The 12,764-nt window shown below is 40.2% G+C and overlaps 1 protein-coding gene across 1 annotated transcript; it reads right to left on the bottom strand.

The window, feature by feature from the left end:
* Nucleotides 1-1,329: 1,329 nt before the first annotated feature.
* Nucleotides 1,330-10,617, bottom strand: LOC135471970 (polycystin-1-like protein 2). Its single transcript, XM_064751453.1, has 13 exons — nucleotides 10,447-10,617; nucleotides 9,571-10,081; nucleotides 9,099-9,187; nucleotides 8,286-8,516; nucleotides 7,451-7,621; nucleotides 6,870-7,030; nucleotides 5,766-6,543; nucleotides 5,433-5,550; nucleotides 5,010-5,242; nucleotides 4,519-4,693; nucleotides 3,235-3,909; nucleotides 2,239-2,769; nucleotides 1,330-1,714 (listed from the first exon to the last, which is right to left on the bottom strand). Exons 2-13 carry the CDS (start codon nucleotides 9,677-9,679, stop codon nucleotides 1,614-1,616), a joined length of 3,372 nt encoding a protein of 1,123 aa, XP_064607523.1. The 5' UTR covers nucleotides 9,680-10,081; nucleotides 10,447-10,617; the 3' UTR covers nucleotides 1,330-1,613.
* Nucleotides 10,618-12,764: the final 2,147 nt, after the last annotated feature.

The following is a 12,764-nucleotide window of genomic DNA, read 5'->3' as shown; positions in this document are numbered from 1 at the left end:
GATAATGCTAGATGTATGAGATTGTTGAAAGTTTAAACATACATGTGTGTATATCCATTTATCACAGAACTACTGCTACTGGATGAACCAGGCAACATGGTGCTAATGAGATTCCCTATATACAGTGAAGTGCTACAGTTTAGTCATGATGTGTCCAATGTTTTCAAAAATTTATGCGCCATTGTTATGTGTATGAGGGCATAAGAGGGTGAGCTTTATGACAAATGAATATTTGAAGTAGGTTTATGTATATATAGTTTTACACCGTGATTCAGGTACAAAAATAAACTGTTGAATAGTTGTACATGGTTAGCTTGTTGTTTGTGTAGTCATTTTCTGTGATGTCACTGTGTACATGCCCAGGTAAATCACTTCTACATTTGACATTCTCATTGTTTTAACACATCCCATTTAATCCTTCTGCTGATGTTTACAACATAATTTCTGCCAATGGGCAGTGCTCATTGACAAGTACAGGTGTTCTGTAAGTTTGTCCACATGGAGTTTTCTCCCAGGGATTTGGCTGAAACACTGCCACTGTGGAGTTATACCCCAGTCATTCATCCCTTATGGAGCTTTTTTAATGTCAAACCTAGTTGCAAACGGAACAATGTACTCAACATAACAGGTCGAATACTGCAATGCTTTCCAGCAGCCTTTTATACATGTACCAATGCATTAAAATCAAACTTCCTTCAAGTAAGGCCATGATTTTAGCTATAACAGTAATGGTCGTGATTTTAGTTACAACACTTATAGTGCATTGCTTGTCACGTATGTTAGTCGGTGGATCAAATTTTGACACTTGCTAAAGCAGACACTTAATTGTAAGATGACACTGTTTGTAGGATGTCGCAGCAAATGGGGAATCTGTTGCTTATTTTCAGCAATTTTTACCATTTAATTCTGACAGAAGTTGTGAAACAGGTTCCATCACAGATTGAAGTTAAAGGAGAGTACAATATTAATTAAATCATTAGACCACGGTGAACTGATGATACTTGTGAAAGATCACTGTTGACAAGCTTTGGCCAGGATTACTTTCATATCCAGTAATTCATTCTGAAGACTGCATCTAGCTGAACTCAAGATTGTGGAATTTCAGTAAATGTTAAAATACATCTAGTCAAAATACATGCATTAGCTTAAAAGTTAGCTTAAGTATTATTTAATCTCTATACAACAGATTCTATCAACCAGTCTGTTTTAGCTTTGACACATTATCATCTGTTTGCCATTACCAGAATAACCAAAAGAATAAATACAAATTCAAGTAACTACATTTATATTCACATCGATAACAACACAAATTATAACACTTGGGTAGAATTTATTGAACTGTTTCCAATGCATGTCTCTGAAGAAAGACAATCTTGTCAAAACAAGAAAAAAGAAAAAGTTATTTCTTCCATATCACAGAACTGGACAAGGATGTACAAATATTATCACAGAAATGCTAAAGGTGCCTCAGACAGGGTACAGTTCAGCTAATGTTAATGTTTCTGAAGATAAATAAGGAAATTTTCCCAAGCTAATTCATTGTCATGTAATTTGGAGTACAAACACTTGGGTTCTACAGGTGGTTATATCAATTTTAACACTCTTGATTTTCCTCAGAATTTTTCAGGTAAATATCCAACTTTCTCAATGGGCGTCAGTTCAGGCTTCTCTTTGGTAACATCTTCAGTCTTCAGTTTCTGTTTCCCTGGATGTTCTTGAACAGAAAGCATGGTATTTTTTGTTACTAGGAAAGAAAAGCTGTACAATGTACCTGGCTTAGTGGTTCCAAGATAAGATCTGATATTGATAATGATATCCTGGTGAAATGATGAGAATTGCATCCAGACAATTATTTATCTCCAGTGAATTTGAGTCAAGTAAAGTGACTATCCCCACCTAATTTTAAGATTTCACAATTCCTATGGGCTTCCATCATTTAAGGACTACCAGACCTGTGTTTATTTTAATTTCTATTCTACACAAGGATGTACAAATATTATCACAGAAATGCTAAAGGTGGAGAATCTATTCTGGACCACAGTAGTGTAATTGCATGTATGTTCATAATAAAGTATTTGATAAGGTTTCTTTTTATGTACCCAATCAAAAGACATCCCCAGCACATGTAACTTGTGGAAGATCAGACAGTTATAGGTTTAAACTTGAAGTACTGCCTGAGTTATCGATAATAACAACTAGTGTTCACACTGATCAATTTGCTAGACCCAGGGGGCTAACCTGTGTTTTTCTTGTTGCTGTGGATGTAGCTGAGCAGCTGGTTGATAATGTAATCCACCATCATAGGGTCATCAGCAAGACAGGTTGTGTCCTGCCTCACAAACGAGAAGGTGTCGTTGAGAATGCTAAGCAACATGTTGACGAGGGTGAACGCCACGACGAGGACGAAGCAGAAGAAATACAGAACAGCCATGGCCATGCTGACCTGGGCCACCTCGTGGAAGTCAAACTTCATCATGACCATGGTGAACTGGTTCTCAAGGCATGACAAGAAGGTAGCGTAGCTCCACACCACCCGCCCAAACACCACGTAGGCAAACTGAGCGAATGACACGAAAACTATGATGAAAACGATAAGGAAGGCGAGCAGAGGCTTGACTGTCTGTTTGAGAGTGCCGGAGAACATGTTGACTTTGTTGTTGAAGCGTAACATCTGGATGAGGCGAATCATGGAGAAGAAGAGGAGTATTCCCACCAAGCAGGTCAGTACCTCGTCCCACAGCGCCACCTGCTGCAGGTTGACAAACTTCTCTGTAACACAACAAACATCAAGTACTACAGGCAAGACCTACACTAGGATAAAAAGGAGAAAACCCCCTCACTCAGCTGATTTTTGTTGTCTTCAGCACTTCTAAGTTTACTACAAAAAATTTACCTGAAACATTTTTGTATAAAAAGAGAAATTCCTCCAAGAAGGGGACAAAATTCCATGCTTGCAGGTCATATCTACATGTACATGCAAACAGATCCAATAATAAATGTTAGCATGTGTATTTTTTAACATTCATTAGATGTATCAATCAAGGCATTTCAACCTGCATGGAGTTGGCAAAATGACTACATCAAGCCATTCCAACCCAGGCATAGTTATTACATCTAGTCATAGCAAGCCGGGCATAAATTAAATGTAGTCACAAGATTGAAGATTTGTGCATTGTGTTTTGTTATGCTATGATTCAGATCTGACATTGTTGAAGTAGATGTAAGATATCTCACCTCTATTTTCATGAAACTCGCTGAGTTTCCATTTGGCGAAGACAGTGTGCGCTCCATAGGCTCCAATGGCCACTAAAGCTCCCACTACATTGATGGCATTCACAGTGTTCCAGAAGCTTTTGAAGTACTGTCTCCCCTCTTTACGGATGTGTTGGATGAGCTGCACTAGGTAAAACAGCGTGAAGACAGCAAATGTCACTTCCATGATGACTCGTATGATTGCTTTAGGTCCAATGTAGTTGTAGAGGCGTAGGGTTTTGATGAGCTTGAAAGGATGAGTTCCTGATGAATGTGGCAGCTCCAGGATAAGGGAGATAAGACAGAAGAGGTTCGCGTTTGGGTTGTACAGGTTGACCTCCACAAACACAGCTCTACTGTGTCGGTCAAGCCAGTTCTTCTGTTGAAGGTAAGCCACAGCTGCTGATGCCATGCCTCCTGTTGTACCAAGATCCGCCAGGTACCCACCCCCGCTGTATGTGGAAATGTCACCTGCCACGGGAGTGCCACCCAATGACAGCATGTCTTGATACGTCCATGGGGATTTAATAGGTCCAGTGTCTGTCAGATTCCCTACAGGCCCCCAGCTCTCTGAGTAGTTTGTATCATCATAGTTAGTCAGGCCGTATGGGCCATAACACATATTAGTGAGGCGAGTGGCAAAACCTTTACACTCTTCTGCAATAAGAAAGACAAGCAAGATGATGAAAAGAATTGTTATTGCTGGAGAAATGATTTGGGGTACAAACTGAAGGTAAGGACGTTTACTTTCATAAGCCACTGTAGGAGTCAATTAAACAAAAAATGTGCAGTGGGATGGATCTACAGATGTACTTACATACGGAAAGATTACCATCATTCTGAAAGTACCCCTTCCTTTCAGACAAGGGACAATTAGAATTAAGCACACTCTAGAAGCCTTTATCATTAACATGCATAGCTGTGAGTTCAAGTCCAGCTCATGCTGGCTTCCTCCATGGCTATACGCAGTAAGGTCGTGGGTTTCTCCTGGGTTCTGCCAAATATCCTTCCCCCGAAGTGCTGGCAGCCGTCATATAAGTGGAATATTCCTGAGGACAGCGTACAACACCAATCAAATAAATAAATGAAAATGTAGTAGGTTTCTGGATTTTAGGTCAAGCTTTATGGGAGTTTGTCACACCTTGACTTGGTCCAAGCAAAATTTGCTCGAGCCTTTCTGTCTTTAATACAAATATTTAACAGAAACTTTCCAGATAAGGCATATATACATGTATATTTATGTCCTCTGTGTGTTATTGAGCTCACCTTGTGTGACTCTGACCTGCCTGAGACGTGGAGGACCGAGACGAAAGTGCACCCCGTCCCCCATCAGCAGCTGGTTCTCTTCATCCTTGCCCTCCCCGTTATACCAGTGTGGGGAGAACAGAGTAGGCACCAGCACACTCTCTGACCAGTTCCAGAACATTCTCAAATCCTGAATCTGAATGGCAAATACATTTGCACATTACATGTTTGTTCAGCACCAAATACTCCATCTTCATCATTATTATGGGTGACACCTGTTTTAGCAGCATGCTAGAACCAGCACCTTACCTCTTTAATATAGGCTATATACTTATAAAAACAAGGGTCCCATGTGCAAGACAACATCGACAGAATGTCACAGCTATTGTAAATTTATGCATGTTTTTTTAAAATCTGGTAAACATGATTACATGACAAAGTGGAAAATTATTGCCATCAATAAACTTCAATTTGATGTACACTAAACTAGCAGCAGACAAATAGTTACTTGCCTTGTTGAAGCCATATTTGCCCTCCACAAGCCTTGTCCTGACACTCTCAGTGATCAGGTATGTGTTAGGGTCACGGGTGTCATAAGCCAGGATGCACAGAACTATCAGGTAGACCACATACGTAGAACTCTCCTTGAAGATGGAGAACATGCGTGCTCTTTTTCTGCGCTCTTCTCTCGATTTCTCAAGGTCAGGGAAATTTGGAGGTTTTTCAACATATTTTCTGCGATGATCTGAGACAAAAAACATCTGACAAAATCTCCAGATATAATGATCAAGAAATAATACTGATGGACTGACTGATGCTGGGAAGTTATAAACATTCATTCTAAAAATTAAGGTACTAAATGTACAAACTTCCTCCTGCTAACATAATATACTAGAGTATCTCAGATCTTGAATAAGTCTGATGATTACAATCACCTGGCTTTTTGGTACCATATCTGTTACTTGCTTCCACATTATCCTCATCAACGAGAGCGGAATCCTCTTCAGGTGGCTTTTTGAACAACAAGGATAAGATGATTGCCACTCCCACAATCTGCCAAACCATAAACATTCCGTTTATTGCTCATGTAATAATTCATTCAAACGCTTGTGCCCGCATACAGATATATCTTTTTTATTAAACTTAGCACAGGATTATTGTTAACTGCAACTGAGCTATTAATGGCTGATTTATATACCTACATGTATTTATAATACAGAAACACCTGACTACATGTAGATGCATAGAAAGTGAACACTACAGCTAACCTTCAGTGGCTGAATCAGTAGAATAGATTCCACGAAAGACAGAAGAAATGCAGTGAGCCATTTTCCAGCTTTCTTTGCTCCCCACTCCAGGCTGTAGAGAATGGTGAAAAAGCCAGAGACTATGATGGTCACAAACACTATCCCCCAGCCAATGTAATTACACCAGTGTGGTAACCAACAGCCCTTCTTAGCCCCCTGCTTCTCCACAGGTGAAGGACTGGTCACCGATCTAGTCTCTTCACTCAGGTGCATCACGGGTATCTTATCTGTGCCCGACGACAGAGAGGACAGTGAATTTAATGTGAAGACGCTTTGGCTCATCTTATTCACATTCTTCCCTTTCTTACTGGAGATTTTGACAGGTTTAGGCCTGGCTTTACGGAATATTGTCACAATGAGTATGTTGACGGGTAAGATGACCAGATTAGCCAGGAAGCTTGTGATCAGCTCTTGCATGGTAAACACCAGAGGTCCAATATGAACTGCCTGGGCTGAGTTCACCTGCTCTCCCTGCTGGTACCACATGGCATTGGCAATCATCGTGGAGAACAGCAGAGTCATACAGCAGGAGAGTCGCTGGACACGTGTGAATGAACTTTTTGTAGGCCTAGTAAACAGCGACACCCATATATGGTCATCGGGTAGATCGTGGCGAGCCGTAGAGTAAAACAGATGACGGAAGGCAGTCAGCTCCTCTTTGGAGGCCACAGGAATCAGACGTTCTATCTGACCATCTTCTCTGTTCACAGCCAGCCAGTGGTCACACAGCAGGTAAAAACTGCAGCAGATGAACAGGTAAGTTTGTGAAAAACCTACTGACATATTAAATGCATGGCAGGGTGTTGTAATGAACACGGTCAAAAACAATTTTCCTGAAAGCCACAGCTACTCTTGTTTTACAGACACAGTATTATGAGCATACACATCCAGGCTTGTCACCACCTGTCTACATGTAGACTATACCAGAACTAAACATGTACTTAGTCATGTCAGTTGACAGAACATTGATTATTGCAATCATTATCTTTAGAAAACATTTATAGTCCTGAATACTTTTACTCAAGTCTGGTATGGTTTAGTATGTGACCTGAACTGAGTACTGACCTTTTGCCAGTCTGCATGTCTTTGACCACCATCATCTTGAAGAACCAATCAGCATTTTCAGCTTCACCAGAGTTATCATGCCAGATGCGAAGGTAAGATATATCCCCTAGACTTTCACTGACGTCCATGATAAAGCTAGTCACACTGCCACGACTCAGCACCTACAACATCATATACCATATTAAATAAATATACGGGATCTGAGCTACACTAATGAAGTATCCTTGAACAAGGATGAGAGCTTGACCAAAACCAGCACAGTAACCTGCAGCATGCGATTCACGTTCAAACTGAAGTTTTGATAATCATAAATGACATTATCAGAAATTTTTTTGCTTGTAAGTGATAATGTATACTCATTCTTTACTTTCAGGCCAATCAGGCTCCTGGATCAACTTGAGCCTGTTTCTTGCAGTCATATCAAGACCTGTGTAAGCTTTACCAACAGATTCTTCATTATTTTTAACGTTCCCCCAAAACTCACTTGGTACAGATGTTCTGTTATCAGTGAGACAAGTTTTATCGGTATATGTCCAACATTTTAAATTTTTACAGTACATGTATGTTTTATCCTTGTTTACCTTCGGCTCCACACCTTCCAAGGCTCGTATCTCAGTATCTCCAGACTCCCCTGCCAGGACAAAGTAGACCTTAGACTTAGTGCCCGCTCCACTCCTCATTCCTGTATAGACTGTGAGAAGATAACTGTAATTCTCCCACACCATGTTGTCTTTCAGGGGAACTGCTGTCCACTATGACAGAAAAAACCGTTCAGTGTTTAGTTCATTGGTGTTTAATGCCATACTTACAGCAGGCATGTTGATGGGTGCAGGAAACTGGAGTGCCTGTTCAGTATCAGACACATGAGTACATGTACAGGTACACTATCAGACATATGAATACATGTACAGGTACACTATCAGACACATGAATACATGTACAGGTGCACTATCAGACACATGAATACATATACAGGTGCACTATCGGACACATGAATACATGTAAAGGTACACTATTAGACACATGAATGCATGTAAAGGTACACTGTCAGACACATGAATACATGTACAGGTACACTGTCAGACACATGAATACATGTACAGGTACACTGTCAGAGACATGAATACATGTACAGTTACACTGTCAGACACATGAATACATGTACAAGTACACTATATGTGCAAACATCCATAAAAGCTATTTGAGCAAATCTAAGACATTTGTTTTCTCTATTAAGCATAATTATATATCGCTTTTGAAGCTTAGAGCATTACAGACTATGAAGACTTTTAAATGTCTATATTTGCTAAACTTTTATTTCTTTAAGTTAAGTTATATGAGGACAACATAATACATGTTTCAGATCTGCAATCTAATTTTACATTATCTTAATGAAAAGGAATATTTTCTTAATACCTTTGCCATGTCTTTCTTATCCAGTCTTCTCAGTATGAACAAGAGAATGATATAGAGAAGGGAAGTTACTATGACAACTGAGAACACTGCAGCATTATTGCCCAAATCCTGGAACTTTAAGAAGACCGTGCTGAAGTCGATGGAGTTCGGGGGCACAAAGTAGTTCCCACCAAATGTGGTGAGGTGAGTACATTGACACTCCAGCACAGTGGTCCAGCTTCTGGGGCCAACCTGAAAGGACAGGCATATTGTCCATTATAGTGTCTCACACGAACACAGCAATAAGCACAATACTGTGGATGAGCAACTGAACAGTATCAGAAAGGTTTAAAAATAATCAATTTTTCCCACCCCACGCAACTATTCACTGCTTTAAAGGACAAAGGACACTTTTGCCTCTCTTGCTGTGAACAACATCCGAATGTTATGTATATCCATTCCTAATAGTTTTTTCGTCGTCATATGACTGAAAAATTGTTGAGTACAACGTTAAACCCCAAGCACTCACTCACTCACTCACCTAATAGTCTTATATCCCTTTTATTTTAGATGATGAATAAAATGTTTATTAATGGTTAATCTGTTTTGTGGAAGTTAATTATTTATTTACCGTGGAACTTATAATCATATATGTTTATATATTCCAGTAGCCATAAGCAACCTGCGGATGGTTGTGGGTTTCCCATGGGCTTTGCCTAATTCAGACCCACCATAATGCTGGACGCCATTGTGTAAGTGAGATATTCTTGAGCATGGCAAAAACCCCAATCAAATAATTAAATAATTAAATAAATTAATAAAACAAAATTTTACCTTGCAGCCTTCAAGAGACCATTCCAACAACCTCTCATCCCAGAATGCACAGCCACCAGACAGCATACTGATCTCAAAACTGGTAAAACCTGCACAATCAAAGTCAGAAACCATGGACAGGCTCGTACAGTATGACTATTTTCTCTGGGCTGAACTTCTTGCTGACATTGTCAAAATGGAGAAGTTTTCACAACCACTGTAAGATTGTTAAGATTGTATGTTAGTCACTTTTGTAAAAGTTCTAGTCATCCCAGAAAGATGAGGTTTGTCTGGAAAGTAAATACCCCATGTGAAAAGTTTTTCAGGACAAAAAGTAATATGAACATACATAGGACATAGAATTACCATGCATTTTCAAAGATAATATCTTTGTGTGTGTGTGTGTGTTGTGTTTCTATATGAAACCATGATCAAAAACCATTATACAGAACAAATGAATAAATGATTTTGGCTTTATTGGGACAACATGTACCTTTGTCCAGAGGGATGCCCAGATGCCAGGTGCTGTTCTCTGAGGTTATAAATGTAATGTTATCTGACAAAAAGGTTCTGGTGATCTGTGTCCTCCAGTCTCTGACCATGTCTGCAGGTAACACAGCATCCACAGGGGTTAGAGGGTAGGAGTCAGGCAGCCTCAGGGAAATATTGTAAGTGTCATTTGAGGGGAGATAACTCTCGCTCAAGTACAGCTCATACTGACAGGTTGGGTCAGAAGTGTTGATCAGTAGGGTTATGGTTGTACCAGTTTCATTGAGTACAACACGATGGTAGAAGTACCCAAACCTGCCGATCGTCTCACTGGTTACACGATGAGTCTCCAGGGCTGTGTTGAGTTTGGATGTATCCAGGAAGACACTGACAGGCTCCTCCAGGTTTTTAACAATGACAGTGTCAGCCTGGTGGAACAGACTAGCTGAGGTTATGTTTGTCTTCACAAACCCTTCAGACTCGTGGGTGGTGAACACATTGGCACCTTCAAACAGCTAAAAATAAGACAAAAACTTATGAAATAGACACTCAGGAAATCATAACGATGATAGATCACCTATTTAATTCAGGCAATGAGCAAGAAATCCACTGTGAGAAAACAAAAATTACTGGCTTTTTCATGTCAAAATTGACTAAACAAGCCAAACAATTTTGTGAAAAAACCCTAAAGAAATAAAGACATTGATTTATGTCCAATGTTTACACATGTGTTTGGTGAGCCACTTCTATATGGCCATATATATGAATGACATGTATTTATTTAATTAGTGATTTATGCCTTACTCAAGAATATTTCACTTATATGAAAATGGCCAGGTTTTTGTACAACAATATATCAGCCCATCTGATCAACACTGACCTCTATGTCGACATTCTCAATGATAGCCTGGTTGATCTGGTTAGAGAGGTCAGGTAAGTACAGGGCCACCCTTCCATTCAGGGACAACACACTGTTACTCAGACTCCACACCTTAAATCTTTCCAGCTGGTACGAGATTCCATGGCCCCCTGGTGGAGGCCGAATGGCAAGAAACTGGGCGTTCTCTCCTGCCACAGTACCAGACATGATGAGTCTGACCAGGTCACCACGGTAAGTCAACAGCTGGTTTACAACCTCAGCCTGTCAAACAGAGATGTATGTACTGTGACTTCTATAAACTTGAGAGTTCAAGTTCCACTGCTCTGCCAGGAAAAGCTATACTCCCCTTTGAAAAGCTTTATGTAATGTATATCTATGCAATATGCATATATATCAAAGAAAACTGACAATAGTCTTGGAACTGACACCTAGCAACCTAGTGATCAGTATGGTAGTTAGATGACCTGTAGCCTGTACCTGTTGTCTGAGAAGCTCACAGTGCTGCTGTAGCTCTGAACGTTGCTTGTCCTTCTCAGCAGCCACCTCCCAGGCTGGAATGTTGTCCACCACAATCTCTGTGCTGTCACACTTAGGATCATGGCGTGATGTCAGCACCTGCTGGAAGGACTGAGTGAGCAGGGCTGTAACACAGGGAAATTAAACTGTCCATTCTGTGAGGAATTACACTGGATCATCACTCACTTGTGTTTTGCTCTTAGTTTAGTTAGAAATATCTTTTTGATGACCATTTTCATTGATGAACATCCCAAAAGCTCCTGGATCTTGCTCTTGCAGAGCTGAAATACTTTTTTCCACACCTTATAGAGTGAAAAAAACATGTATTTACAATACTGTGTTCCAAAAGCTATGATCAAATCAAACTTGTATCAACTGATCACATGCAATCAGTCTAATGAAAGGTATAAAGTTCTATCTCATACAGTTTCCCCCATTTAATTGAAATTAAAATGGCTATTCAGAAATTTAATATGACAAATTAGAAATACAAATCACACTGTATGAAATGTCTCTATATAATACACTGCTTAGACCAACCTTTTCCAATCTCAGAAGACAATGATACATCTGCAGAGGCTAACAAGGATGGGGCTCGAGTAACCAGGCTTCTGAGGATTTCTGTTGTGCTCTGCTGAGCTGACTAAATTTGATGAAAACAAAATACACAATTCTCAGTTTCATCAGCAAAAGTGCATTTTTCTTCAAAGTATTTCCAATAATTAAAGTAAAAGCTTTAACAATCTACAAGACTTTCAGACCCTACTTACAGAGAAGTTCTTTTTATTTTTTTTTATTTATTTGACACCATATTTCACTGATATGATGGCACTCAGCATTATGAGTGGAGGACGCCGGAGTAAACCATCAACCTTTGACAAGTTACTGATGAACTTTCCCACACGTGACTTACAGATAATGTGAGACTGCACAAATGGCCACATGAGCATTGAATATTGCTTATTGTCACCAAGGCAAACAACAAGCAATGAGAGCTTGTCTATTTATTTTTTTCTGCTGCTAAACTGCAACAATGACAGACATCACAACTCCTAATTCATTCTGACAGATGGCCGTAGAATAACATGTATGGTGATTAGAAGAGACAAACCTGAGAGAGCAGGCCTGGGTACTTGAGTGTCTTCTGGATGGCTGTGACAGCCTCCACTGCCATCTCCAGCTGAGACACAGTGTTCACAATGTTGGTGTTCTCTGACAGGATTCTCACCACATCATCCAGGACCTACAATACACAAGCACATTCATGATACAGGTGCATACAGGTAGATACTGAACATGATCTTTTCATAAACCAACAAATTCTCACAAATTATGGCTTCAAACTAAATGCAAATATCAAAGCTTTAGGAAAGAACAGAGCTACACAACCATTGCGACTGCAGAGAGATTAAAGGCAATGAACTGACATTGTATTGTGCAAAAACACCTCTGTAATATTGCATTCCACGTATTTCCAATTTGTGTGATTCACACCTGATAATCTTACCTGTACCAAACTGCTTCCTCCTGAGGTAGATCCACCAGAACCTCCAGAGCCTGTGGAACTTCCTGAGCCAATGGAACCTCCAGAACTGGTGGAACCTCCAGAGCCAGTGGAACCCCCTGAGCCAGTGGAACCTCCAGAGTTGTTGGAACCTCCAGAACTGGTGGAACCTCCAGAACCTGTGGAACCTCCAGAACCTGTGGCACCTGTGGAACCTCCAGAGCCAGTGGAACCTTCAGAACCTGTGGTGCCCCCTGTCTCAGCACTGGAACCAGAAGAACCATCAGTGGCTGAAAAT

This window comes from Liolophura sinensis, chromosome 1 (assembly GCF_032854445.1).
Source record: "Liolophura sinensis isolate JHLJ2023 chromosome 1, CUHK_Ljap_v2, whole genome shotgun sequence".
In the NCBI taxonomy this organism is placed as follows: domain Eukaryota; kingdom Metazoa; phylum Mollusca; class Polyplacophora; order Chitonida; family Chitonidae; genus Liolophura; species Liolophura sinensis.
This window is presented reverse-complemented; position numbering and strand designations above follow the sequence as displayed.

Coding starts and splice junctions, on each gene's coding strand:
- LOC135471970 (XM_064751453.1), bottom strand. CDS start 9,679: ATGGTCAGAGACTGGAGGACACAGATCACCAGAACCTTTTTGTCAGAT. Junction 7,031..7,450: donor TGGAAGGTGTGGAGCCGAAG/GTAAACAAGGAT, acceptor ATGATGTTGTAG/GTGCTGAGTCGTGGCAGTGT. Junction 3,910..4,518: donor GCAGGTCAGAGTCACACAAG/GTGAGCTCAATA, acceptor TTCTTATTGCAG/AAGAGTGTAAAGGTTTTGCC.